At 48.4% G+C, this 27,802-nt stretch overlaps 1 protein-coding gene across 1 annotated transcript in view; it reads right to left on the minus strand.

Moving 5' to 3' along the window:
- Galnt17 (polypeptide N-acetylgalactosaminyltransferase 17) overlaps window positions 1-27,802 on the minus strand; it is a 355,430-nt gene that overhangs the window by 68,127 nt on the left and 259,501 nt on the right. Inside the window, exon 6 of the mRNA XM_026400319.2 lies at window positions 14,850-14,967. Within this exon, the coding sequence (XP_026256104.1) occupies window positions 14,850-14,967 (118 nt within the window). The remainder of the gene's footprint in view (window positions 1-14,849; window positions 14,968-27,802) is intronic.

Below are 27,802 nucleotides of genomic sequence, written 5' to 3' on the forward strand. Positions count from 1 at the left end.
CATCACAGGAGTCCCAGCTGGAGAGGGCGGTGTCAATCAGGTTCCCATTTACAGAGGATCAAATCACTGCTTTCCTCCCAGGGAGATGAATGTGAGCGGAGACTTTCTGGAGCTGTAAAAATAGATGGATGCGTCCCATAAAATAACTCACAGACGCCTACGATCGTTTACAACAGGTCTGGCAGGCTGGGAGCCAGCAGGAAATTCCAAGAAGAGTAACCACACAATTTTGCAGCGGTAGAGTAAGTGGTTTGGCCATTATGATAATGCATTTCAGCAGAGCAGATAGAGCTCCCTTAATAGAATACATTAGACACCATTTATAAAAATATCAACATTGCCGTTCTGTTTCTGAACTACAACTTAGACATAAATATCACACAATTTATGGATGAGGAAATCCAATTTCATGCTGTTGGAAAACACATTTTTGTTTATTACGTAACTACAGTTCTCTGTCTGTGGGACAGTGCATCTCATGAAGGATGTGCCAGGGTCTGCGTGTCGACGTCAGGGTGATGGACAGCCTTCTGACTGTGAACAGAGGTTTTTATGCTGTGTGCTGTGTACAAGCAACTTCCTGAGCACTGACTGTATGACTGTCACTCAGTGTTGACAGTGTCTTGACAGCCCTCCGATGCCGCAGGTTGAGGAGCCCAGGATGAGTAAATACTCCTAGCAGGAGGTGGGAAGCCCCATAGACCGTGGGGGTCAGATGCATGAGCTCTGGCTCACCTACTTGTTAGCTACAACATCTCGGACAAACCAAGTGGTTTCTGCAAATCCCAGCGTCATCACCTCTAGAGTGGAGTCTGTCCTGAGTGATTCCAGGACTCTCACTAGCATGGCATGCTGAGTTGGTGAGGAGCCCGGCACGGTGTCTGGCAGGATGCCAGGGCCGAGCAACGGCAGGGGTGACTCTGACGCACCGCTCTAGCTGTTCCACTTAAGGAGGGCAGCCCTGGGAACCCGTTCAGTCCACCTGTAGTAGAGCACTCACTGCTCATTAAGGTTGCCAGGCCAGCGAGGGCTCCTGTCTGCAGGTGCTCTGTTTCCTGATGTCATCCTGCTCCGGGTGACTCCACACGATGAAGGCAGCGAGTATATTTCTCAACACTCTCCTCTGAGTTTTAGAATTCCAGGGGCCCCTGTCTTCACCCTGTGGGGCCTGTTTTTCCTCTCTGGCTTCTCTTGGACAACTGCTGCAGTCCTGGTGTCTGTGCCCTCCAAACTCATGTGGAGATTGTAGTCCCAAAGCCACATGGCCGTGATATTGGGAGGAGGGACTTTGGAAGATACTTAGGATCAGATGAGGTCATGAACGTGGGACCCCACGATAGCATTATAGGGCAAGCTTGCCGTGTGATACCTGCTGCCATGCTGTGACCCAGCAATCCCCTCACCAAGTGCCCAGAAGGTGCTGGCACCTTGCTCTGGGTTTCCTGGACTCCAGAACCACGAGCCAAATAAACCTCTACCCTTTATACATCACCCAGACTATGGTATTCAATTAGAGCAACAGAAAATTAATTTAGAAAAGATGATTTGGGGGAAAGGAGGGTAGAGGTTTTTTTACTGTTATGCCTGAAAATTCTTAGATTTTTAAAAATCAATACCCTAGCAATCTTCTTCCTCCTCCTTTTTCTTCCCACTCCCCCTCCTCCTCCTTCCCTTCCCAGAATTCCTAGCTATTCAGACACTGAGCTCAGCCACAGTGAAGGTCCTCTCTGTTGTGTACACAGGATTTCATTTAATATGGACCTTGCTATGGCTTGGGTGTTTGTCCCTCCTGACACATACTGAACTAGGTCAGATCATGCACAGAACTTTCACAGCCTTTTACAGTGAAGGTAGATATAAATTCAAAGATTTGTGATCCTATAATCACATGTGAATTGGAGATATTAGTATGAAATAATTATTTATATTTCTCTTTATAAAAACTTCAGAACTATCTGGGTTTGTTTGTTGAAAAGCGTCGACACTGAACAATCCATGAGCCAGGAGCACCCTCACAGACAGGAATATGGTCTCTAAATACCACTTCCCATGAGAAGAAATCAGGGATCCTTGGAGTCAAGGCTGATCCCAGGTCTGAGACAGGACACATGCAAGGTGAGTCTGGAACCTTCTGTTGTGCCAGAAAGCAAGAAGGCCCCGCAACATGGCTGTGTAAGCCTGTGGCTGATTTCCCCTCAACTTCAGGTTTTGTTATTCAGAACCTGAAGGAGCCATAAGCACTGTGAATCTTTCCCAGTGTGTGGCTCGCCTATTCTCTATCTCTCAGTTCATGAGAGAATATCCTTCATATGTTGATGGTTTACAATCAAATGTCCAACAAGAGTCCCTTGGTTGAACAAAATACAGCACAGTACATAAAGAGTATCATGCTATTTCATAGTCAGTAATACATGGAGTGATGAATAAAAATGAATTTCACTAGTCTATTCATCGTGCTCTCTAAAGGGCGCCCTTGGTCATTTTTGATTAGAGCACATCCACTACCCATAAAGCAAAAGGCCAGTCAGAACCAACAGCTGCCGTCCTAGAGTCTGGGGCTGGATGGGGCTTTCCGAGTACTCGTGGCAGACAGCGAATTCACGGTGAGTTCCAGGAAGACAGGGAGCTAACGTTATCTGTGTTAAAACGCAGAATGCACTTGGTTGGTCAGCACTTGGCTGCTCTCCAGGGTTCTAGTCCTCTCTGTGAAGGCTCCTGGGTTCCCAGCAGTGAGCTGAGGGACAGTGGTCTCTCTGGGCCTGTCTTACTTCCCAGCCAGAAGCACAATGCTCTGGGGTTGTGGGGCAGGGGCAGCCCTGGAGAGGCCCGGGGTCCCATGTACCCCAGGGACTTTCACTCTGTCACCTTCCCTGGCACCTGAGTCACACCACCTGCTGGGCTCTGGGGATGTCTATTTGATTTTCAATGGTGTGTTTCAATGAGCTTAAATTGTACATTTTGATTAAGTCCAAAATATCAATTTTCTTATCATTTTTTTGGATACAGTCCAGAAAATATTGCCTGACTCGAGATTCTCTCATGTGTTCGCTGGAGCCTTTATGGATCATAGAACTAAATGGGAAAGACAGAACCATAAAGACTCTCGAAAAACACAGAAGAAAATGAATAGACAAGCCACAGTCTGGAAAAAATACTCAAGCACACACATTTGAAAAAGGTATCATATCCAGAACATATATGGTGAACTCCTACAAATCAGGATAAAATAGAGCACCACGGTGTTTCATAATGGACAAAAGACGATATTCATACGAGACACACGGAAAAGGTGCTGAGCATCATCAGCCATCAAGCAACTGCCGATCAACCACACGGAAGTGGCACTTCAAACTGCGCATGTCTGTTAAAAATAAATCCGGACCACACCAACGATGATCAAAGACAGGGACACTGGGAATGATTACACAGCCCTGCAGCATTGGAAATGGTACGGAGACCTGGTTGACAGTTTCTTACAAAGTCAAACACACACCTTTCATATATTCCAGCTGCTCAACCCCCAGGTATTTTACCAGGAGAAATCAACACGTTCCAAAAAAGATTTGTAGTGAATGTTTGTAGCCGTCCCAGATCAGAAATGACCAGAGCATCCCTCAGCCGGAAAAAGAGTGAACTCGGTGTTGCGTGTTCACAGGGTGCGACACTTGGTTCTCAGCAGTAAGAGCCAACAAACCACAGATAACGCACTACAACACAGAAAGATCTCAGAAACCTTTCTTCAGCTGAAAGCAGCTGTCTGCAATAGATTATATAAGGCATGAGTCCATTCATTGAGGTTCTGGAACAGACACAGCTACTCCAAGATGAAGAATATCAGAAAATGGTCAATTGGGGGTGGAAGGATTTGGGGAAATGGGAAGAACTGAGAGGAAATGGCAAAATGGGATTTTTCTCAGGCAACTTGTGTTCCATATCCTGTTAGTCAAGGTGATTATAGGGTGTGAACCACAGAGAAACGCCTCGGACTGAAGACTGACAATCTCCACAATTTTATTATATTAAATTATACCTTAATAAAAACACACAGAATGGGAAAAGGTGAATAATGACTATAATGGATTTAGACACATAAAAGGTATACTTTGAAATTTTTTTTTGAGTCCGTGACATTACAGAATGAGAAAAACAACATCCTCATTGGTCACCTTTGGAGGTTGCTATGGCACTAACTCATTATTGTAGAAATGTTTAAGCAAAAGGAAGGAAGGAAGCATTTATCCAGCTTTCCTTATCCTAACTCTTTCCTAGTATCCAAATAGTCGAAGAGGGCGAGTACTTTCTAATGGAAGAACCCAGCCTTTAAATGCAGAAGAGATGTAGAATTGTTTCTAACTCATCATTTTGCAGGCACTAATGAAATAATGGACACGCGATGCTCATCTGTGGCTGCTATGACCACTAATCAGGTGAAGGTCAATGGGGAGCTTTATAATGGATCAGTGGGGAGACGCCAGGAGTCCCTGTCGGATCTTAACGCCACTAAAGGGTGACAGCCTGACATCCAGTTATCTCCTATGTGGCGTGATGGGCAGTTCACAGCCAGGGAAGGAGCCAAGGAAGGGAGGGATCAATCTTCCTGATCTAACTACAGTTCAGGAAAACAGAGATTAGAGGAAAGAGTTAAAGACCTCAAGAGAGAGAGATCAATCTGCCAAGTTCAGACTCTGCAAAATTTTATAGGACAAACGGCTTGGTTTTTTCAATAAATCAACAGTATGAAAATATTAAAAGTGAGGGGAAATATTATAGATTAAAAGGTACTTAACAGACATATCAACCAAATGCAATGTGGTTGGATCCTGTAAGAATACATTTTTTTTTATAGGATTGAACCCAGGGCCCTCTACCACTGAGCTACAGTCTCAGATATTTCTATTTTTTATTTTGAGACAAGATCTTCTTAAGTTGCCCAGACTGATCTTGAAACTTTGATCCTCCTGCCTCAGCCTCCAGAGTTACTTGATTTGGACGTGTACCCCACCATGCCTGGCTCCTTGTCTGAATTATTATTTTTTCTTTCTATAATGCACCTTTTTTTTTTTTAAATTGGTGCATGATAGTTGCATACAAGGATGGGATTTGTTGTTACATATTCCTATGTGCACACAGTGTGACAGCACAGTTTAGTCCCTCTCACTCCCTAGCACTTCCCCCTCCCTCTCCTACTCTCAACCCTTGATCCCTCTCCTCTACTGACCACCCTTGGATTTTCATGAGATTCCCGCGCCCCACACCTTTCTTTTCCTTCTGTCTCTCCAGCTTCCATATATGAGAGAAAACATCTGACCCTTGATCTTCTGAGTTTGGTTTATTTTGCTTAAATGATCTCAAGTTCCATCAATTTTCCTGAAAATGACCTAATTTCATTTAGTCTTTATGACCAAATAAAATTCCATTGTGTGTCTACGCCACATTTTCTTATCCGTTCACCCACTGATGGGCACCTGGGCTGGCTCCGTAGTGTGGCTGTTGTGAATTGTGCTGCTTTCTGTACACACGGGGGTGTGTGTATCACTGCAGTGAGAGGACTTCCATTCCTTAGGGTAAATATGGAGGGGCAGTGTAGCTGGGTCATACGGTGGTTCCAGGCCTAGTCTTTTGAGAGCCTCCATACTGATTTTCAAAGTGGTTGTTCTAACTTACAATCCCACCAACAGTGCACAGGTGTTCCTTTTCTTTACACCCTCCCCAGTGTGTAATCTTATTTGTATTCTTGATGACTGCCATTCTGACCCGTGTGAGATGAAATCTCACAATAGTTTTGATTTGTGTTTCCCTAATTGCTAATGGTGTTGAACAATTTTTTTCATATATATGTTGGATATTTTTATTTCTTCTTTTGAGATGCATCTGTCTAATTCATTTGCCAATTTATTAATGGGCTTATTTGGTCTTATGGTGTTAAATTTTTGAGTGCCTTATATATTCAAGATATTAATCCTCTCAGAAGAGTAACCAGCAAAGATTTTTTTCCCCATTCTTTAAGTTCTCTCTTTATATTCTTAATTGTTTCGTGTGTTGTGCAGAAGCTTTTTAATTTGAGGCCATCCCATTTATTAACCCTTGGCATTATTTCCTGAGCCTAGGGGTCCCATTGAGAAAGCTGTTGCTTGTGTTATATACTGGAATGCTGATCCTCTTTTCTTCTAGGAGTTGCACCGTTTCTGGTCTAATCCCTTAGTGTTTGATCCATTTTGAGTTGATTTTTCTGTAGGTGAGAGATAAGGGTCTAGTTTCGTTCTACATAGGGATAACCATTTTTTTTCAGCACCAATTGTTAAAAAGACTCTTTTCTTCATGTGTGCCTTCAGCATCTTTGTCAAGGATCAGATGACTGCAGCTGTGTGGGTTTGTCTCTGTGTCTCTTACTCTGTACTGTTGGTCTGTGGGTCGACTTTTATGCCAGTACCATGCAATTTTGTTATTATAGCTCTGTAGTATAATTTGAAGCCAGGTCTTGTGATACCTCCACCATTGCTTAGAATTGCTTTGACTATTCTGGGTCTTTTATTTTTCCAAATGAACTTTAGGACTGTTTTTCTAGTTATATGAAGAATGTTATAGGTATTTTGATGGTAATCACATTGAATCTGCATATTGCTTTTGGCAATATGGCCATTTTAATGATATTAATTATGCCTATCCATGAACATGGGAGGTCTTTCCATCTTCTGAGTTCTTCAATATTCTGTAGTTTTCATTGTAGAGGTCTTTCATCTTCTTGATTAGATTTATTCCTAGTATTTTATTTTATTTCATTTTTTGAGGCTATTATGAATGGAATTGTTTTCTTACTTTGTTTCTCAGAAGATTCATTGTTAGTATGTAGGAAAGCTGTTGGTTTTTGTTGTAACTTGCTACTTTGATGAATTATGTATTAGTGCTAGCAGTCTTTCTTTTTTAATATTTATGTTTTAGTTACAGGTGGACACAATATCTTTATTTTACTTTATGTGGTGCTAGGCGAACATGCTAAGTGAATACAACCCCAGCCCAAGTGCTAGTAGTCTTCTGGTGGATTTTTTTTTTTGAATCTTCTACATATCAGATCATATCAGCTGTAGGCAAGTGAAAATTTGAGTTTTTCCTTTCCTATTTTTGTTCCCTTTATTTCCTTCTTTTGCCTAATAGCTCTGGCTAGAATTTCAAACACCACATTAAATATGAATGGTGAGAATGGGCATCCTTGTCTTGTTCCAAATTTTAAAGGAAATGCTTTCAGTTTTTTCCCATTTACTATGAAGTTGACTTTGAGATTTTTTTCATATGTAGGCTTCATGATGTTGAGGGAGGTACCTTCTATCTCTAGTCTCTTCAGTGTTTTTAACATTAATGGGTCCTGGATTTTGTCAAATGCTCTCTCTGCATATATTGCAATGACTAATTGATTTTTGTCCTTAATTCTATTTTTTTAAACTGAAATTTATTTTTTTCATGAGAGAGAGAGAGAGAGAGAGAGAGAGAGAGAGAGAGGAGAGAGAGAATTTTTTAATATTTATTTTTCAGTTTTTGGCGGACACAACATCATTTGTATGTGGTGCTGAGGATCGAACCTGGGCCGCACGCATGCCAGGAGAGCATGCTACCACTTGAGCCACATCCCCCTTAATTCTATTTGTGATAAATTATACTTATTAATTTGCATATATTAAACCATCAACAAACTTACTTATACTATGCAATCTTCTTAGTGTGGCATTTAACACAATTTGCTAATATTTTATTAAGTATTTTTGCCTCTAAGTTTATCAGGGATATCATATCAGTCTGTAGATTTGTTTTTTCCCTTGATGCGTCCTTACCTAGTTTTGGTACGAGTATGATATTGGCTTCATACAATGAATTTAGAAGTGTTCCCTCCCTTTCTATTTCATGGAATAAATTAAGGAGCATTAACATTAGCTCTTCTTTAAAGGTTTCTGAGAACTCAGTGGAGAATCCATCTGATCCTGGACTTTGCTTTGTGGGAAGGCTTTTAAATTACTGCTTCTATCTCCTTACGAGTCATTGGTCTGTTAAAGTTTTCTATGTCCTCTTGATTCAGTTTTGGCAGGTTGTATATGTCCAGAAATGTATTTTTTATAGGTTTTCCAATTTATTGGAATGTTAAATTTTCAAAATAGTCCCTAATGATTCTCTGGAATTCTGTGATGTCTGTGGTGATGTTTTCCTTTTCATTACTAATTTTATTAATTTGGGTTTTCTCTCTTTTTCTCTTGGTTAGTTTCACTAAGGGTTTATCAATCTTGTTTATATTCTCAGGGAACTAACTGTGTTTCATTGATCCTATAATATCATCTATTTTTGAGAAGTTTCCATGAGCTGCTGGAAAGAAAGTAGATTTAGCTGGTGTTGGAATAAATATTCTATAGATGTCTATTAAGTCCATTTGATTTATAATATTATTCACATTCAAATAATCTTTTCTATATTTATGTCTGGATCACCTGTCCAATGGTGGGAGAGGCACGCTGAAATCACCCAGTATTATTGTACTGGGGTCTATCTGAGGCTAATGTCTCTTTTATGTAATAGTTGCACCCATTATGGGGCAAAAATATTCATTATTGTTTCATATTCTTGTTGGATTATTCTTTTTACTGGTATGACATGACCCTTTTTGTGATTTTTGATTAATTTGGTTTGAGGTCTGCTTTGTCAGATGAAAGTTGATTCTCCTACTTGTTTTCAGGCTCATTAACTTAGTATGTCATTTTCCACCCTTTCATTTTCAGCCTGTGACTGTCTTCGCCTGTAAGGTGAGTCTCTTGGAAAAATATAGAGTTGAGTCTTGTTCTTTAAATCATTTTGCCAGCCTATATCTTCTATGTCTTTTAGTTGGAGAGCTGAAACAAACCCCATTCGGTGTTATTATATAGAGATGTTTAACAATTCCTGCCATTTTGGTTTATTTATAATGTTTAACTTGGTCCTATTTCTCATGAAATTTGTTCATTTGTGAGACCTGGGGTTTGTTTTTTTATTTTTCCTGTGTGGAGTATTTCCAAAGTATGTTCTGTAGCGCTGGCTTAGTAGTCATGACTTCTTTCAGTTTATGATGATTGTGGAAGGTTTTATTTCCCCTCAACTTTGAAGGATATAGTTGTTGTTTATAGCAATTGTGGTTGGCAGTTATTTTCTTTAAGGACTTAGAACACACCCTTCCAAGCCCTTCTGGTTTTTACAGTTTATGCTGAGAAATCAGAAGTGATTCTGATTGGCTTGCTTCTAAATGTGACCTGACTTTTTCACTTGAGGGTTTTAAAATTCTATGTTAGGCATGTTAATTATAATGTGCATGAAGAGGTTCTTCTTTGATTTGTCTCTTTGGGGTTCTGAATGCTTCCTATATCTGGATGTCCACCCCATTCTCAAGAAAACAGGGAAAGAGAAACAAGAGAGCAAACAAATAAAAATAACAACAACAATAACAAACATGATAAAAACATTAACCCTCAAAAGACAAGACAAAGAAAAATAACTACATTTTAAAAATGCTTACAATGGAAAAGAAGCAATTATGTATATGTATATATCTCCATGAACTAATGAACAAAGCAAGAACACCAAAACAAACAAACAAAAAACAAATGGAAGAAAAATTCTTAATGAAAAATAGTTAACAAGGATGGCTGGTTACTGCCTGTAGCTAACTGTCCTTTCTGTTTCTTCTTGGGTTATGTACAGAAAGAGAGAGAGAGAGAGAGAGAGAGAGAGAGAGAGAGAGAGCACATTAAGTGCACACTGGGATCTGTTAACCCCTTCCTCTTTTTGTGTTGTTCACCAAGCTCTCAGCTGGTGTGGCCTAAAACTGAAGCTGGTTCAGATAAGTCTCAGCTTTCCTTTTCCCCTGTATAAGGTATGATGGAAGAGCTGTCGGTTGGAGTTCTGTCTTCATAGACCAGTCCTTGCACTCCAGAGTTCTACGAGGGGAGTTCTGGAGGCTCAAGTCTAATATGGCCTCAGGGGCCTTATAGGTGGTGTCTGCTCTGGAGAGATTAGATCAACACACCCCACAGCATGGCCATTGCTGATCTTTGCAGGGAGTCTGGAGCCTCCCAGAAGTTCTCCTCCAAGGGCAGGGGAGCCAATCCCTCACTCTTCTGCTGCCCACCAACACAGCCTTCCCAGGCTGAGTCCTGAGTGTTCACACCTGCCTGTTCAAATTCCCCACTCATCTTAGCTGGTCATGAGAGCTGCCAGATTCAAAGGGAAAACCAGTTGGGATCCTCTTGGCTTTTCCAACTTGAATCTCCCTGGTATGACCTTCTCTGTACATCTTTTGCTCCTATTCCTTTAGCTACACAGTAGGCACTTGCCAGGACAGTGTGACCATGTTTTCTATGACCTCCCAGCTCCACAACAGCAGCTGCAGGGTGGCTGCCTCCAGATGCTCCTGCCTCAGCTCTCTGCAGCCAGTGGAGAAACAGACAGCATTTGCAAACACCTCTTCTCTGTGCAGCCTCTGGATCAGCTAAGTCCAGGCTGCCTTCCTGATTCCAGGTGTTTCTGTCCACATCTGTCCATTGTGCTTCTGTGTTCTCCCTCCCCTCTGTGGCAAACCTGCGCTGCCACTGCAGCTGCAACCTACTCGGGTCCAAAGTACTCTTTCTTCTTTGTTCAATGAGCACAAAGTTCTGAGTCTCCAAGATGTGCTGACTGTCCAGTATAGAATTCACTGAAATCCATCTTTCGCTGAGAAGCAGTACTCCCACTGCCTGAGTTCGGAGCCACTAGCAACCAGGAATGCAGCCTTCCTGTAGCCCGCCATCTTGAATCCCTCCCTGAATTCTTAATTGAATGTACCAACTGTAAAGAATATGTATTTTGAGGAAAAACAACAGAAATATTTCTGAGAGAACAGGAATTGGATATTAAATTGTGCTAACGGTAATACTACGCAAAGCCTATGTTTGAAAAAGTCTTCCTATATTTGCAATGCATTCTTAAGTATTTATAATTGGAATGACATGATGTCTGGGGATTTGCTTTGAAAGAGTCGAGAAGCAGTTACTGAAAAAACAAACAGCAGAATGTTGACATTTGCTGAACTTGAATGATGAACACATGTGGATGCACTACGCTGAATCTATTTCTGTGTATGTCTCAAGTTTTCCATAATAAAATGTTGAATTAAAGTAAGAGAAATTAGCATAAAATCTAATGACTGAATTCTTCATTTAGCAATTTGCTTTGAGGGGGAAAAAACAGTAACAGACAAAGCATCTAAATTCCCCTCATTTGCTCAGGGTAGAAATCCAACATTACAGAATTTTACCAACATTTCAGAATTCTCCTCCTAACAGGCAGGAGGAGTACATTCTGGTGTTCTACCCAGCACAGTAGGGCGACTACAGCTCATAGCAATCTCTTATGTATTTCTTTTTTCCATACGTCCATTGGTTCACTATAGTGGCACGTATGGTGGCACCTGTTACATATTTGTATGAGCACATGCTATAAGAATATCATTTGGCCGACGTCATTCCCCAGTACCTTCCCCTTCCTTCCCCTCACCCTTCTCTCATGCATTTCAGAATAATTGGAAGAGAGGTATTCAAAGGTTCTTGACACAAAGAAATGATAAATGTTAATTGTCCCGACTTGATCATTACACGATGCGTACCTGTCATCAAAGTGTCACATGCCACCCATGAAATCTGTACAATTAAAATTAAGTCTCAATAAAATTTTTTTAACAATGCTGAAAAACAAGGCTTCTGCCAAAAGTCAGCTCTCAGTGGCAGGACTATGTGGCCTGTGGGACTCGAGAGGCAAAATCCCTCCTAGGTCTCTAGCCTGTGTGCTGCATGTGCTGGGCGGGCCACAAGAAGCAGGTGATGGTACTCCATGGGGGGACTGTGCCTCAGACCCTGCGGACACTCTCCTGAAGACGTGGCGGGGCACCCAGGGCGGTGACGGCCATGGAGATGTGAAGCTTGGGGCCGTGGCCTGGGCCGTTCACTGCGGTACTCCCAAGGAATAGGACGGAGGCTGGCTGGTCCCTGGACTGGGGACAAAGCCCTCGGATTCAGGGTTGGGCTAGAGGCAGGACTGAGGAGTCCCCGTCTCCTCTGGGGATGGGGACAGCCACCACCGAGCAGAATGGCCTCCCTTAGACCTGTTCTCCAGGTCGCTGCAGGCAGGGTGAGTCATTCCTGGGGGCGTTAAGTACTGGGTGGTGGTGGCAGGTAAGAACACTGAGCTGCATACTTCTAATTTGATAACAAGATGGATCTTAAATGAAATTCCCCGGTAGTGGCAACCATGGAGGAGGTGTGGATAGGTTGATGAGGTCAGTGGGGTGATCATTTCAGAACGTACATGTGTCAGAACATCCCGCTGTGCACCTTAAAGACGTGTGATTGTTCTGTGTTGGCAGGCTCAGTAATGCTGTTAGAAATAGATCTACAGGGGGCTGGGGCTGGGGCTCGGTGGCAGAGCGCTTGCCTCGCACATGGGAGGCACTGGGTTCGATCCTCAGCACATAGGAAAATACACAAATAACATAAAGGCATGCTGTCCATCCCCACCTACAAAAACAATAAAAAAATAAACCTACACATTCAGAAGAAAGAAGAGCAGATGGGTTTGTGGGTGTGGGAAATGAACTCCTTCTCTCTGGTGAGCAGTAAGTGCTGCTGTCACAGCCTCTGTTGTCCCAGAGAACAGCAGCTCTGGAGGGTCCTCCCAGATGCCCCGCTGCTAGCATGTCTGTGGGGCAGGGCGTCACCCCACCCCGTCCCTCCCGGGCCTGAGCTTCTGGCCCTTTCTCTCTCCCAGGGCCTGATGCCCTTCTCACGGCACCCAGATCCTCAAATTTCTCAAGTCTTCAAGATAAAATGCAAAGAAACGAAAGCTCAACTGCGTCCACATGGGGTTCCCTGAGCTGCCTCCTCTCGGGCCGCGTGTCCTGCCTTCGCCTTAGCCCTTGCTGCCTTCCAAGCTGGCGGGTGCCCCAATCCCCCACTACCTGTATTCCTGTCAGGTTTCCAGGGAACTTGTTCAATCTTTAATCCACAAACACTGATCTGGCCACAGACCAGGCGTGGTCCTACACACCTGGGGCGAGAAAGATCAGTGCCCCACTGATCTGCGACCTAGTGACATGGAAGAGAGGACTAACCAATAAGCAAACCCAGGATGAGGAGCCCAAGTGCTAAGGCAGGAGATGGGTGGAGGAGGGAGAGAGGAGCGGGTCTGGTTAGGGTGAGGCTGAGCGTCAGCACGCTGGACCCAGGTCCCGTCCGGCAATTGCACTCAGAAGAGATGGACAGGCAAGGGCTGGCTCTGCTCCTGGGCCTCCTGAATTGCTGGGCTCTAGAAGAATCCTGCACAAAGTCCACCCAGAGAAGAACCCAGCCTGGAAATCAAAGTCCGAGAAGCAGAACCTGCCCTCTTGAAAGAGGAGCAATTTTAGGATCCAGGGAAGGTCCCCGCCACCCCCTTCATTTAACGCAGCCCCGATGTTCTGCACATCATGAGGACACAGGGTCTTTCAATCCACAGAGAGCTGAGGGTGGATGGGGACAATGGGATGTCCTAAAGGGGCTGGGTACCAAGGGATAAACCAAAGGAGCAGACGCTAAGAGCGGGCATTCCTGAGGAGAGGGTTCTGCCCAGGGCTTGTGCTGGGGTTGAATACAAAAGAAAAGGCACCTAAGAAGTTAGAACAAATGCAGAGGAAATTAGCATTCTGACTGAGCTCTGAGGTGTCCCCGATACACCTGCTCCCAGGGCCCTCCAGGCAGGGCTTGGAGGGAGCCAGCACAGACCCAAGCCTGGCTTTTCCACCAGCATCTTCCCAGCGTGGCGGTGGACACACAGGCAGGAGAAGCAGGTCTCCTGGAAAGTGGTTACTGCATTGAAGAGAAAATCCCTCCATAACACTTGCTGAGCTCGTCAAAGCAGACTCCGTCCAGGCCCCTCACAAGAGTCAGGGACAATGGCAATGTGACTCTGTAGCGGGAGAGACTGGGCCCAGCTCCAAATACAGCAAGTGTGAATTTACAGCTGGGAGCAGGGTGGGGTCAGTGCACAGAAAACCACTGAGGAAGCGAAGGGGTGGGCGGGATTCTCACTGGCGTGGTGCGGGGTGAGGAGCCTGGTTAGTTGTGCAACAGGCTTAGGCTTGGAGGGAGCGGCTCCCGTGGCCCTGACCCCTGACTGAGGAGGTTCTGGCTAAAGCCTGACTCTACAGAGTGCAGAACCCTAGGACAAGGCTCAGGAGCTGGACCAAAATATGGTCCAACAAGGACTCGTCACCAAGCACTTAAGGAGTCCCCACTTGACTCTACAACTGGAGGCCGGACGCACTGGGGGCTTCCAACTTTCCCATTTCACAGTGAAACTCTCTTTTTTCAAATACAAGCTCCGACAGAGCTCAGTGAGTAAAATCCATGACTGGGGAGGATGACCGGCCAGTAACAGCTACTCGGCTCCCTCCCCGTTCTCCTTCAGACTCCCTGGGAAATGCTTCTGAGAAACAGGAGACCCAGGTGTTTCCCTCCTCCAGCATCCTGAGTTTACCTGGGCATGGACATCGTATTCAAGGAGATGGCTTAGTTGTAAGACGAACTTAAGGACAGAGCAGAGCTGGGCATGAGTGGGAACCCAACTCCCCGGGTGACACCCAGAGGAGGCCACCAGGCCTAAGCAAGCCGGCCACCCCCCAGAGAGGGCAAGGGGAGCCTTCCCCATTCAAGAAGGCGGAGGACCCTGCTCACACATCTGCCTGCCAAGGAGAATAACCGACGGTGCCAAGGAGACTCAGCAGCTCCGCGCAGCACCACGAAGATGTCAGGAGGGAGGGACGCCACCTCACCAACCTTGATTCCCAGCTCGATGTTTTCTCCTCCGTACACGTCCATTCCAGGGTCCAGAAGACCGATTTCCCCAAAGAACTTCCTGTTGACCACGAAGGAACAGCCGATCATGGCTGGCGTCCTGCAGGAGAGAGAGAAGCTAAGAGCGGCTGATGCAGGGAAGCATCTACCCAGAGGCCCCTGGAGGTGCCGGTTCCACTCCAGCCTCTCCTGGGGCCTCCACTTAGCACCCACCCATCAGGCTGCTGGTGGCTGCAGGATAGCAAGGGGCCCTTCGGGGTCCAGGGACGGCCAGCTCCCTGGTCAACTGCTCGGGGACTGGTCTTACACACATGTGCTGTCTACACACGTGGAAAGTGGCCTTCACTGCACTCTGGGGACAGCGGAGTGACAGAATGGGGGTCCACAGTGGGTCTCAAGGGTTTTAAAGAAGCTGAGGGACAGCAGTGACTTCCACCGTCACTCACGTCCTCCTGCCCTGAGCCCTCAGAGATCAGGCCACTGGGGCCCACAGGTATCAATAACAAATGGTTGGAAGATGATCTCAGCAAGGTCACCTACGGGGGCCTCAAATGTCTGAAAACCAAGATTGTTATTTTATTTTTTTTATATATGCATCTTCTAAATAGCTTCTTCTGGAAGGGGCTAAAGTCACAGACCACCAATGCTATGAAAGATCATATATGGTGACATCGCACAGGTTCCTGTGTGCAGGAGCTGACGGACACGCTGCCCTCACATGTGTCCTGCAGTTACGGTACAGGGACCATGCACCATTCACCCACAGGCCACGCCCCACACTGTGTCTCTCCAGGATCGCAGGGTAGCATGGATCTACAATTGCTGTGTTTTCTTTCCTTGGTTTCCAGATTTATAGGCATCCTTGTGTAATAAATTTTTTTTCAGCAACAAATTCTCAGCATCTACTATGTCTAAGGTATTTTTCTGGTGCTACAGGGAGAAGAGAAACTCCATACATATTTCCTTAATTCAAGCAAATAAAGTAAATATGATAACATTAGGATAAATAATATCATAAATACGTAGCTATAATAAATGTAATAATGTTATAAGAATCAGTGTTGCAACCCTTTATTAAGCAATTACTATCTTAGCACAAGGTATAAGGCGGTGTCCGTGCACTCCCCAGGTAACCACCTCCACGACCCTGTGAAGCAGGCAGATCCATTTCCACTCAACAGCTGAGGCCCCGGAAAACCAAGTGGCCTGCTCTGAGTCGTGGAGAAGAGCTCAGGGCCTGTCTAACCTCTAAGCTCTTGATTTCAGGCCTTACGCTTGATCTCACTCTCCAGAAAGCCTCACAGATGAGCTAGCAATTCCACTGCCAAAGGCCAGAAACAGCATCTCCTGCGGGAGGCTCATGGACGCTCCCCTGGGGCCAGCAGGAGGCCACTGGGCAGGACACTCTTGAACTGAAGCGCAGGCCCCAGCCTCAGGCACTTGCCTGCTCATTCGGATGGCTACTCTGGTGTTGACCTTCATATCCACATTCCAACTCTGGAAGAGCTCTTGTTCCCATGTGAGGGGCAGGCGGGGGCTCATGGCAGAGCACAATGTTCAGAGTCTAATGCCACCGAACACTGTGACTGCAGAGCCACCACAGTGCTGGAGACCCTGGGTCACCTCCACAGAGCCAAACAAGAGAAGACGTGCAGTGTGCCCGGGGCATACAGCAGGCGCTCAATAAACCATGTGCCTCTGTCCTCTTTTTGTGAGGGCTGTCCAGGCTTTTCTAGAAACTGCCCGCCAAGCGTGTCTTGGTACAGAGGACACAGCCCCCAGCGGGTAGAGCGTGCCACCGTCACTGCAGCAGGGATAGCAGTGCCTTCCGGGTCACTCTTCCCTCCAGCCTGGCCCCCTCAGAGAACCTGGAGAGGCGCTCCATGAGCCCACCCCTGGTCTCAGGCAACCCAATCGGAAATAAGCCCTGATCCCAAACCAGGTCAGCTGAATCCCCTTCCTCCCGGAGCCAGAACCAGGCAGACTCACGCACTGGGGGCTCCGGCTGCCGCTCTGGAGCAGCTCTGGTGGGCAGTGGGTGGCTGAGCCAAGGGCAGAGCAGGCACACAGCGGAGAAGGGAGGGTGCGAGGCCATGTGGAGAGTGGCCGCCTGGTGTCCTGGCCTCACCATCTGCTAGGCAGGCGGCTCTGCTCCTGGCCCCTGGAGCACAGGAGTCCCGAGTGACCTTGAGGTCCTTCTTCCACTTGGACAGTATTACATTAGTTTCTGTTCTTTGAAACCAATGGTGACAGTGACATGTGCCATCTTCTTCTACTTAGGATTCAAAGGAAAAGAGAAAGAAAGAAGAAGCCATGTCACAGGTGGGGGGAACTGCAGGAAGGTCAGCCCTGGAGAGCCGGAGCCGGGTCACCGAGACCGCAGGCAGGCAGTGACACTTCTGCTGGGAGGGTGAGGGGCATCTCGGGCAGGATGGCGTCTGTAGAGCGGAGGGGCGGGGAGCCCCTGTGTTAACTGGTAAGTTCTGAGGAGTTACAGCAAAATCTCCCTCACGGCCTATGCTTAGAGTTTGAAAATGCCCAAGGTCAACCAGCCGTGTAGGAGGATCCTTTTCCAAGGCTACTTCCTGACCCCAAAGGCAAACAGGGACCTTAAAACCATAGGGAAGAGGGCCGCACACTCTGGAGGGAATGGCCATGTGCACATCTCTGAGGGCCACAGGAGTGGTTCCCAAAGATCCGTCCAGTCCATGAGCCCCCCCCACCCCATAGCTCCTTAGAAGACGTAGGTCCTGCTCCCCCTCCCGCCCGGGCTGTGGAGTGTGACTGCACACTGAGGCTCAGAAGTCTGTGTTACACCAGCAGAACCATCCTGGGGGGCCCCATCTACACCTGACTGCTAGGTCCCTCCCCAGAGCAGAGAGGCTGTCCCTGAAGGTTCTCATTTGCTTTCAGTAGCCACCACCTGCCACCTTGTCAGTCCCGGGCAGGCGCTGGCCGAGTACTGCTGAACAAACAGGTCTAGGGGACATGCTTGGTGGGGAAGCCTGGGGAGCCTCGGGGCCAGCCGGACAGCAGGGAAGTGGGCTTCAGTGAGGAGTGGAAGGGAGGAGGAGGGAGGGCAAGGAGGAGGAAAGGAAGGAAGAAAGGGGGAGAGGGAAGGCTGGGTGTGGTGGTGCACATCTGTAACCCCAGCAACCCTGGAGGCTGAGGCAGGAGGATCAGCCTCAGCAATAGAAGGCTAAGCAGCTCAGTCTTAGAGACCATGTCTCTAAATAAAATACAAAATAGGGCTGGGGGTATGGCTCAGTGGTTGAGTGCCCCTGAGTTCAATCCCTAGTACCCCAAAAAGCAGGGGGCAGAGAGGGAAGAGGAGAGAGGGAAAGAGGGAAGAGGGCAGGAGGGACGGCAGAGCCGGAGGGTCAGGGCTCAGCGGCTGCAGACCTGATCTCGCTCTGAGCCTTTTGGACCCCACTCTCTGCCAGGCAGCCTGGTATTTCAGTACAGTCTGGTTTTACCTGGATTAGGTGGGTGGCAAGGAGAGGTGGTTTCCCATAGGACTTGCCTGGGCCTCCCCCCGTGGCCCTGCTCTGCTCAGTACCTGGGACCAGGTTCTATAGGAGAAGTCTCAGGGATGCTCACAACAGAACAATGACGTGTCCCCTCAGTGGGTCCTCATGGGCACAAGGCTGGGGCAGGTCAGCTGCCCAGGCTGGCACCAGGGTCCACGGGAGGCCACAGCAGGCCAGCCTCCATCTGACCCCAGGCTGGCAGAGCCGGAAGATAAGGGGTAGGGGCCGGTCCTAGTGCAGTGGAGATGTGGACCCAACAGGGACAGTGTCATGCAAAAGGCCCCCTAAAGGCCACCAGAAATCTGTCACAGAGTCAAGAGGAGCCTGTGAGGAGGAGGGGCTGCACAGAGTCCCAAATGAGCCCTGAGGCGGCCTCCCCTAGACAGAGGCAGAAAGCCAAGACCTGCACACACTGGGCCCGGCCTTCCTCACAGTGTGGGGAGCACGTGGGGCTCCTGGCGGCTGCTCCTGACCAGCTGGCCTCGTGGATGATCAGGACACCCCCTGCCCACAGGAGGCGCCACTAGGCATGAGTTCAGGGAGAGACCGCTTGGGACCTGGGACGCTGAGTGGCTGTCCTTGCCTCCGTCTGGGAGAAGCAGTTCTCCAGCAGGAGGCCACTTCCCACCCCATGCAGGGTGGCCGGTCAGCCCACCTGGTCCTCGTGATCAACAAGCCCAGAGTGAAGCGTGGCCCCCACATCCCCTCTGAAGCATCCTCGTCACCTGCCCGGCCATGCGAGCCGCAGTCAATGGCACTTGGGGACTGATGAGGTCCTAGCACCGGCACTTCCAGGCTCATTGTTCACCCTCCACTGTGGTGACCTGGTGACCTGCCATCAGCACAAACATTCCAACCCAGAACTGTTCACAGTGGTGGTTGCAGTAAGGATCTGCCAGAGCCAGGTGGCTCCTTTACAGAGGAGAACAGAATTAAAAACAAGCAAGCACTTGTATTGTTGCTGTCACACAAAATGCAGGCGACATGCACCAGAGTTCCAGCTCAGAGAGGGAGACGAGCCAGGGGGAGCCAGGAGGTCAGGCCCAGGCCTTTCCCCTGGACAGGAGGGGCTCTCCGTTCCTGCACAGCGTCCCTGAGCAGCGACAAAGGCCCATCCATCTGTGCGCCCTCCGCGGCACCCCCTGGGTGAAGCGGGTGCAGGCTCAGGTCTCCCCTGGCACCCTGCCCTTCCCAGTTCATTTTCTGCCACCCCTCTTCACGGCCCAGTCAGGTCGCACTTTGTGGTTCTTGGTGGGCAAAGCCCAGTGTAGGTGCACAGGACACTGTGTCCCCAGCCACCTGCACCTCTGGCCACGGTGGAAGGAACCACAGGCACTGCAAGGGTCTAGCTGCCCTCTGAACACACTGCGAACTCCATACTGTCCCTCCCGCTCTCCTCAAGCCCCCTTCCCTGGCCTCCTTGAGCCCCAGTCCCCTCTTCATTCCCCACTGTCAACATGACCTTGTTTTCCATCCTCCCAAGAAACCAGCACACCTCAGAGAATGTCCACACCACACAGGACCCACTTACTAGGCTCAACAGCCCGGCCTTCCTTTCACTGGGATCGTATCGTCCACCTCACTCTTGGCCCAGGCCGAGCACTGCACTAACAGAGATTTGTCCCCTCTTGCTACCCATGGGCTTCCGTCCAGTAGATGCCTACTCCCCCCACAGGGCACAGGTCAGCTGCCCTCTTGGGCAGGGTGTCTCCAGGACCAGGCCCCTCCTGGCTGCCCGTCCTCCCTCGTCACTCCCTCTCATAGCCAGGCTCCCTTAGGGGCCTGGCTACACCTGGTGTCTACCCCTCTCTCCAGCTCCCTCCTAGGTCTACTCCAAGTGGGACCCCATGGCTCCCCTGCACTGCCTTTGCCAAGGTCAAGAGGGCCAATCATCGGGATCCAACGTCAGATCCCAGGGCCCGTCATGGGCACCCGCTCAGCCGAGCAACGCAGTTGACCCTCCCTTTCCCTGCAGGCATGGGCTCCATCAGGTGCTCAGGGCACCACATGCTCAGCCATCTTCCTGGTCCCTCTTCTCCATCTGGCCGACTTGTTTTCCTCCTGATACTGGACACTGGAGGACCACAGAGCATGGCCCTGGGCCTCCTCTGATCATACTCACTCACGGGCCATCTTGTTACTCCAGGGCTCTCAAGAGCATTGAGACTCCATGGCTTCCAAATCCCCCCTTTGAGGTCAGTGCCTCCGATGGCCCACTCGACGCCGCCACCTGCCCAACAGAGGTCCCTCCACAGCTGACCTGGGACTTTCAGCCTTTCCCCATCAAACCTGCTCCCCACAGTCATCCCTGTTTTGGTGAAACCAACCCCACCTGTCCAAGTGCTGGGCAGAAACCTCTGCACTGGCCTTCATGCCAATTGGCTGGAGACCCTGAAGGCTCCACCGCAATCACCAGGATTCTGCAGCCATCTCCGCTGCCACCAGTCTCAGCACTGTGACATGGCATTGCTTGGTGGCTACCGTCCTCGCCCAGCTCTCTCCTGCCCCTCCTCCCCTTCGTGAGCTTTCATACAGCAGCCAGACAACCCACTGGCACCTGCCTTGGCCCTGGCTGTGCCTCTCAAGACCCCAGGAGCCCCTGTCCCCCCAGAAGGAAAGCCAGGTCTCCCTCTGGCTTCCAGGGCTCCCCTGGGTGGCTCAGACCCTGGGGTTGCTTCCTCTCCCACCAGCTGGGCAATCCAAATACCCACAGATGGCTGCACAGATTAGCAAAACGTGTCCATCCTACAGATAAAGTATCCCCAGCCAGACAAAGTACACAGCTACACATGGGTGGGCCTCGGATCCACGCCGAGTGAGGGGTAGAGGCTAGACTAAAATGCCACTTGTCACCATGTTTGATTCCCACAAAATGCCCCGGTGAACAGGTCCATAGAGATGGGGGCTGCCGTGGGCTTGGTGGGGAGCAATAGGTGGGGCTTAGGGACTGGTTTCCATTAGGGGTGGTGAGAAAGTTCTGGAATCAAGGTGGTGACATTGCACAACATTGTAAGTGTACCCAGGCCACTGAATGGCCAACTTAGAGATGATAGAAATAGAAATGTAAGTTCCATGTTATGTGTATCACCACTGTAAAACCATAGAGCTGGAGACAGCTGGTTCCAACTGTATTAGAAGGGAGTGCAGGGACATGGGGGTGGGTCCGCTCCCCCTCCTGCCTCCTGCTGGTGGAGGCAGAGTCTCTAGCACTGGGGAGAGAAGTGCTAAGAGCCATAGCAGAGTAGGAATGATGCATGGCATCTTTGGTTGAAAGGTGATGCCAGCAAGCCATTGAGATGATAATGATTATGTTAAGATCTGCATTCAATTGGATATTAGAACCCTGCTGTCCGCCTCGGGCCTGCTACTCTACTTTGGAGCCCTCGCAGGATTCCTGGAGAGTTCCCATTGGTTGGGGAAGTGAGGTAGGAGGGATTTCCGGAGGAGGGATTTCCTGTTGGTGTGGTGTGTCCCTGGAGAATGCCACATGGTTCGTGGGAGTTTTGGAAATAAAGTTTGTTCCTGCTTGAGTGGCTCGTGATTTTGTGCCCAGCCAGACTGCGGCATTTGGTGGCCCGTGTGGGGAACGCCTGAATCTTGGGGGTAAGTGAAATTGCTCACCCCTGAGGGAGAGCGAGAGAATGGGTGACCATTTCAAAAAACAATGTGTTCTTGTTTCGATTTATTTATTTATTTATTTTTTGTTTCAAGCTACCTATCCCTAGAACTTTCTCAGGCAAACTGGGAAAAATGGTTGGCTCAAGGTTTGAAGTTGTTCGGCCCTGAGGAAGAGAAAATTGATACAACGATTTTTTGTTCTGTTTTTGTTTCATTTTGCTTTGGTTTTGTTTTGAGTTATCTGTTTGAGTTGTGTTATCCTTGTAGCAGAAATATGGGGTCAGAAATTAGCAAAAAACAAACTGAAAGAATGTTAAGTAAATTGTTAGAGGAAGGAGGCACCCCAGTAAAACCAAAAAGAGTCAGGGCATATGTTGATACAATACAAAAATGTAGCCCATGGCTTTTTAAGGAGGAGTTGTTGACTATATCCCAATGGAACCATCATGGTGAAGATTTAAGGGACAGGGAAAAGAAAAACCCAGGAACTCTGCCAGTTGGCACATTGCCATTGTGGATGATGATATGATTTTGTTTGCCTAGTCCAAACCTTTCAGTTCAGGTTATGGTAGAAGACATATTAGATCAGGAAAAAGAGGAGGCCTCTCGAGAATAGTCAGAAAGGGGAAGAAAGTTTAGAGCAAAAAAAGCCATCAGGGGAAAAGTTACAACAGGAGGCTGCTACTAACACCTTTCTATCACCAGAGGGCGTAAGTGTACAGCCAACAGCGCTGCCTATGGGAGCTGATAGATGGGATCCTGAGACAGGACCTCAAAGATTAGCATGCCCTGTATTTGAGGCGGCAGGAGGGCAGCGAATTCACCATGTTTTAGATTTCTAAACAGTGAAGCAGCTAAAAGAGACTGTAACAACCTATGGTCCTCAAGCACCCTTCACCATAAGCTTGGTGGAATCCATTGCCAACTTGAACATGACGCCAGCAGATTGGACTAGTGTCTGTAAAGCTGTGCTAAATGGAGGACAATACCTGTTATGGAAGGTTGCCAATGAGGAATTTTGCATGGAGACGGCTAGGCCAAATGAAGCAGCTGGTTATCCTCAGAGAAATCTAGATATGTTGTTAGGAAAAGGACCTTATGAAGGTCAGCTGCAACAAATTGCATATGATCTGGCTATATATTCACAGATTGCTGCAGATGCAGTTAGGGCATGGAAGACTTTACAAGGACATGGAGATTTACAAGGTCAATTATCTAAGGTAATACTGAGAGCTAATGAACCTTACGCTGAATTTGTAGATAGGCTTATTCAAACAGCTACCAGAGTTTTGGGGGATACAGAACAAGCAATGCCATTAATAAAACAACTAGCCTATGAGCAAGCAAATCGTTGCTGCAAAGAGGTCATTAGACCATGGAAACATGGAGATTTAAACACATATATTAAATTATGTAGAGACATTAATGAACAAGGGCAAGTCTTGGCAGCTGCAGTACAACAGGCTTTAGATGCCAGGCCAAAAACATGCTACAATTGTGAACAAACAGGACATTTTAAAAGGAGTTGCCCCATAGGAGGAGGGTTTAACAAAGCTAGGTATCAAAGGAGTAGAATACTGGGTATTTGCCCACGATGCCATAAAGGGAGACATTGGGCTAATGAATGCCATTCTCAAACCATCATAGAGGGTTATCAAAAAACAGACAAGGACCAGGTGTTTACCCACGATATCATGGAGAAAAGCATCAGGCTCCATTGCCAAAAAACGGACTGGGGGGCCCAATGCTCCAGGGCCAACAACCACAAATATACAGGGCAATGGAGGAACCCAGCAACACCATCAGGCTAGTGCCCAGGACACATTATCCATTAAATCCCTCATCAGACAAACCAGAGGGAGTGCAGGGTTGGACATCTGCGCCTCTGCCAGAGCAGTACTAACTCCAGAGATGGGAGTTCAAATCATTCCCACAGGAGTAAAAGGACCTCTTCCCCAAGGAACAGTAGGCTTTTTATTAGAGAAGGTCCCGAGATGTTTCAGCTTCAGTCCAAACACTGGGTTTTCTTCTCCATCCTCAGCCCTGGGGTCAGCACTGCAAGGTAAAGACCCCTGTTCCCAGCAGTCCTGAGCTTGGGAGAGACCACCAGGGGCATCCAGGGCTGTTCCTCCTGCAGAGGCCGGAGGCCATTCCCTTTGTTAGTCCTGCACAACAGAAAAGATCCACTAGGGAGGCTGAAGCCCAGTGGCATGGACAGAGTGTCCCTGGGCTACCTGGAGAGGCCTGCCTCAGCACAGCCCAGTGGGGCTAAGGCCACAGTGCAGCTCATCCACTGGGATGGGGAAGCAGCTGGGTTGCCACTGCCCTGAAGCTCTGCCACTTTCTTCCATCACCTGCCTGCCCGTGACTCAGTCTCTCCATGGTTAATGGGGCCTGGACTGTGCCTCAACTACCTGACAGGGCCATGGACTAAAACCTCTGAAACCCTAAGCCAAATGAACTTTTCCACTCTTTTAAGTTGACTAGCTCATGTATTTTGTTATAATAAGGGAAATAAGACTAATGCAAAAGACAACCTGGCTAGTGGTTGAGGGGTAGGGGTGCCTGGCCCTCAGGTGGCCCAGGCTGACTTTAGGTCTTTCTTGTCCTTCTCAGCTTGTCCTGGGTGCAGCCTGTGCCTCTGCATGGGTGTTTAGGAGTGTGTGTGTATATGTGTGAAATCCCATCCCCCATGGCTCCCTGAACCTGCTCAGTTCTGAAGACCTCATCAGCGTTTGTAAGGGAAGGATTCTCTGCAGGGACCAAGGTATTGATTCACTTTCGAACCCAGTGAACTGCCTGTGAGGCCATCCAGGGAGCCTAGTCTAAACTAGGTCCCAAGCACCCGAAGGTATCAAAGCACATGGCACCAACCTAGCGGCCTAGCACACACTCTTCTTTACTGTCCCTTAGTGTTGAAGCCGTGGTGGCCCAGGTTACACATGGGTGGTCCGGGATGTTGGTGAGGGGAGAGCAGGCTCTCGAGGTGGATAAAGGGAGGAACCAGAAGTCAGGTGATGAGCTGTCTTTAGATGGAAGCCCTGGGGGAGAGGTCTCCTGCTGGTCCCTCGCTCCCCGCCTGGGCACTTGGTGGCATTGTGCTCAGTGCTTTGGTTCCGCTCTGGGTGCTAATGTCTGCACCTGGCTTGCCTTGCCACCTTTTATCTCCTGCCACTCTTCCAGACCCAGCCAGCCCTGGCTCGCTTCTCTGGTGGCCACGCCTACAAAGATGTCAGGCTGATGGTCCTTGACCCTGGGGTCATGGCTGCCCATTGCTTCTTTCCCCCACCTTCCTCTCTTTAGAACTCGCTGCCTTTCTCTGACCTCAGACTCAACCATCTGCCACTTCCCTTGGTCTTGGCTCTGTTTCAGCCAAGACCCAGGCTGGCTTGCCAACACCTTTGCATCCAAGTCCCACTGCAGGAAAGGCATGTATGACTCAACGCTGTCCCTGGAACGGGAACTTCTACAAATCTTGCTCTCGGGGTACAATGAGTGCTGGGTACTTTGGTACACGGTGGCCTCTGCATCCACAGGTTTTACATCTACAGGTTCATCTAGCTCTGGATTGAAAATATTTGAAAAAAATAATTGCATCTGTACAGAACATGTCCAGGGTTTTGATTGTTATTACTCCCTAAACAATACAGCGCAACAGCTATCTGCATGACATTCACACTGTGCTGGGCATCGTAAGGAAGCCAGAGATGATTTAAAGCATATGGGAGGATATGAAGCAGATTATGCACAAATACTATGCCACTTGCCATTTTATTTAAGGAACTTGAGCACTGCGGATTTGGGCATTCATAGAGGGGGAGTCCAGGAAATAGCCTCCTGACCCACAACACCAAGGGAGGACTGCAGGTCAACTTCTTTGGAAATAAGTAACTTGGTTCATCAAAATTCACTTATTTCAGTGCACTTTGCGTACCTGTCATACACCAGGAACTCTTTGACATCATCTCCTAAAGAAGAGATAAGTCCTGAGGGGGAGCTGCCCTCCTTCAGCCACCCGTTGGCAGGGGCTGGTATCGGAGGTGACCAACAGGGCGGAGGAGACGGGAGAACCGGGTGCAGGCACACCACTCAGGCCAGCAGAGTCACCACTAGGCTCCTCAATGCGTCGGAGCCACACTGGGGCAACTCGTGATTATTTCTAACCTCAGAGCAGCTCTCCTGGGTGGATACCAATAGCCCCATTGTCGGGCAGAGAACCGAGGCTCAGGGATGGCATCAGCCAGCTCCCGGTCACTCTCACAGGCACCTGAGACAGTCCACTTTGGAAAGGTCTGTCTTGGCTTCTGGGTTGAAAGGCTCCAGGGGTAGATCAGGTGGGTGTGTTGGTCTCAGGCCTCTGGTGGGGGTGCTGAATGACCACACCATGGAGCAATACTGCTCACCTCCTGGTCAGCAAAGCAGAGGAAGAACTGGGGTCTTGCTCCAGAAGCCCCGGCGCCCCCACTAGGCCCCACACCCTGGGGTTGCAGGCCACCTGGTGGCACTACCCTCGGGGAGCGCCTTTGACAGGTGAACTTGGTGGGGGGGGGCGTTCAAGATCCAGATGCCAGCAAAGGGGATGTGAGCTGGCAGCACATAGACGTATGAACGAGGCACAGAGCCAGGAACAACCCTGGGGCCCCCACTCTGCACCCGCCGAGGTCCCCACGCCCTTCTCAACAAGATCAGCTAAAACCAGCAGCAGCTAGGAGCTCTCGCACTGGTGGAATAAGTGGTCCCGCTTTGGAGATTTCTGGGAACTTGCAGCTGCTAAACGTTAAAAATATCATTTGGGGAAGCAGTTGGCTGGCTTGTGTCGGATTCTCCACCGGCGCGGTGCAGTCATTTAATACTCAGGGGCCATTTGCCTCTGCTGCACATATAAACACCAAAGGGTAAGTGCCCTGCCTTTCAAAACCTGAATGCAGTCCGTCCTCAGCCCACAAGTGCTGACCCGAGGCCAGCACTCCCCTCAGATGAGGCAGCCTGGCTCCTCTCTCGCTGGGGTGAGGATTCATGCTGCCAAGACTCCCTCAGGATCGGGGAAGTCCGCACTGGAGGATGAGGAACACACTCCTCGTCTCTCCAGAGTGTGATTTTTCACAGATGCAGAAAATGCCAGTGGGATTGGAGCTGCCAGTCCAGACACATTTCCTCAGCTCACTGACTTCATTGAAATACAGACCATCTTGAGGCTCCAGTAAGATCTTTCCCATAAGCAATTTTCTCAGGATAACACTTTTTCTCTTTGTTAATCATATTTTCTTTAGGCTTTGAGAAACTGATTTGCAAGACGATTTCTATCAAAGCACAATGTTTCTTAAGAGGTGGGAACACATCAAGACGTTATCGGCCACCAGCACTTCATACGCACACGTGCACACACTCCCCCCCCCCTCTCTAAAGCGTCTGGTTAGCTGTCTTGTGAAACGAGACGTGACTGGGCAAATGCTTTGGGAAGAGGAAAAGAGGAAAGGTCTAGAATAGACATCAGTCAACTACCCGGCCCCGTCTGCCTGGCCATGTCATGGGGTTTTTACAGGTGAATATCTGTAACTATTTCATAACGGGTCACTTACTTCCACACTCAATGGAGCAAAGTCTCTCTCTCTCTCCCCCCAAAAATTCAGATTATTCTCATAAGTAGATCTGGATTATAAAATAAATTACAGCTGTTTTTATTACTTCTTTGGATTTTGTCCATAAAACATTTGTGGAGATTGCGCTTTGCTCTTAGGAGTCTTGGTTTTTTTGCAGTGGTCTTGGTTTTGCCTTTTGGCTCCTAAA

Source organism: Urocitellus parryii, chromosome 9 (genome assembly GCF_045843805.1).
Source record: "Urocitellus parryii isolate mUroPar1 chromosome 9, mUroPar1.hap1, whole genome shotgun sequence".
NCBI lineage: Eukaryota > Metazoa > Chordata > Mammalia > Rodentia > Sciuridae > Urocitellus > Urocitellus parryii.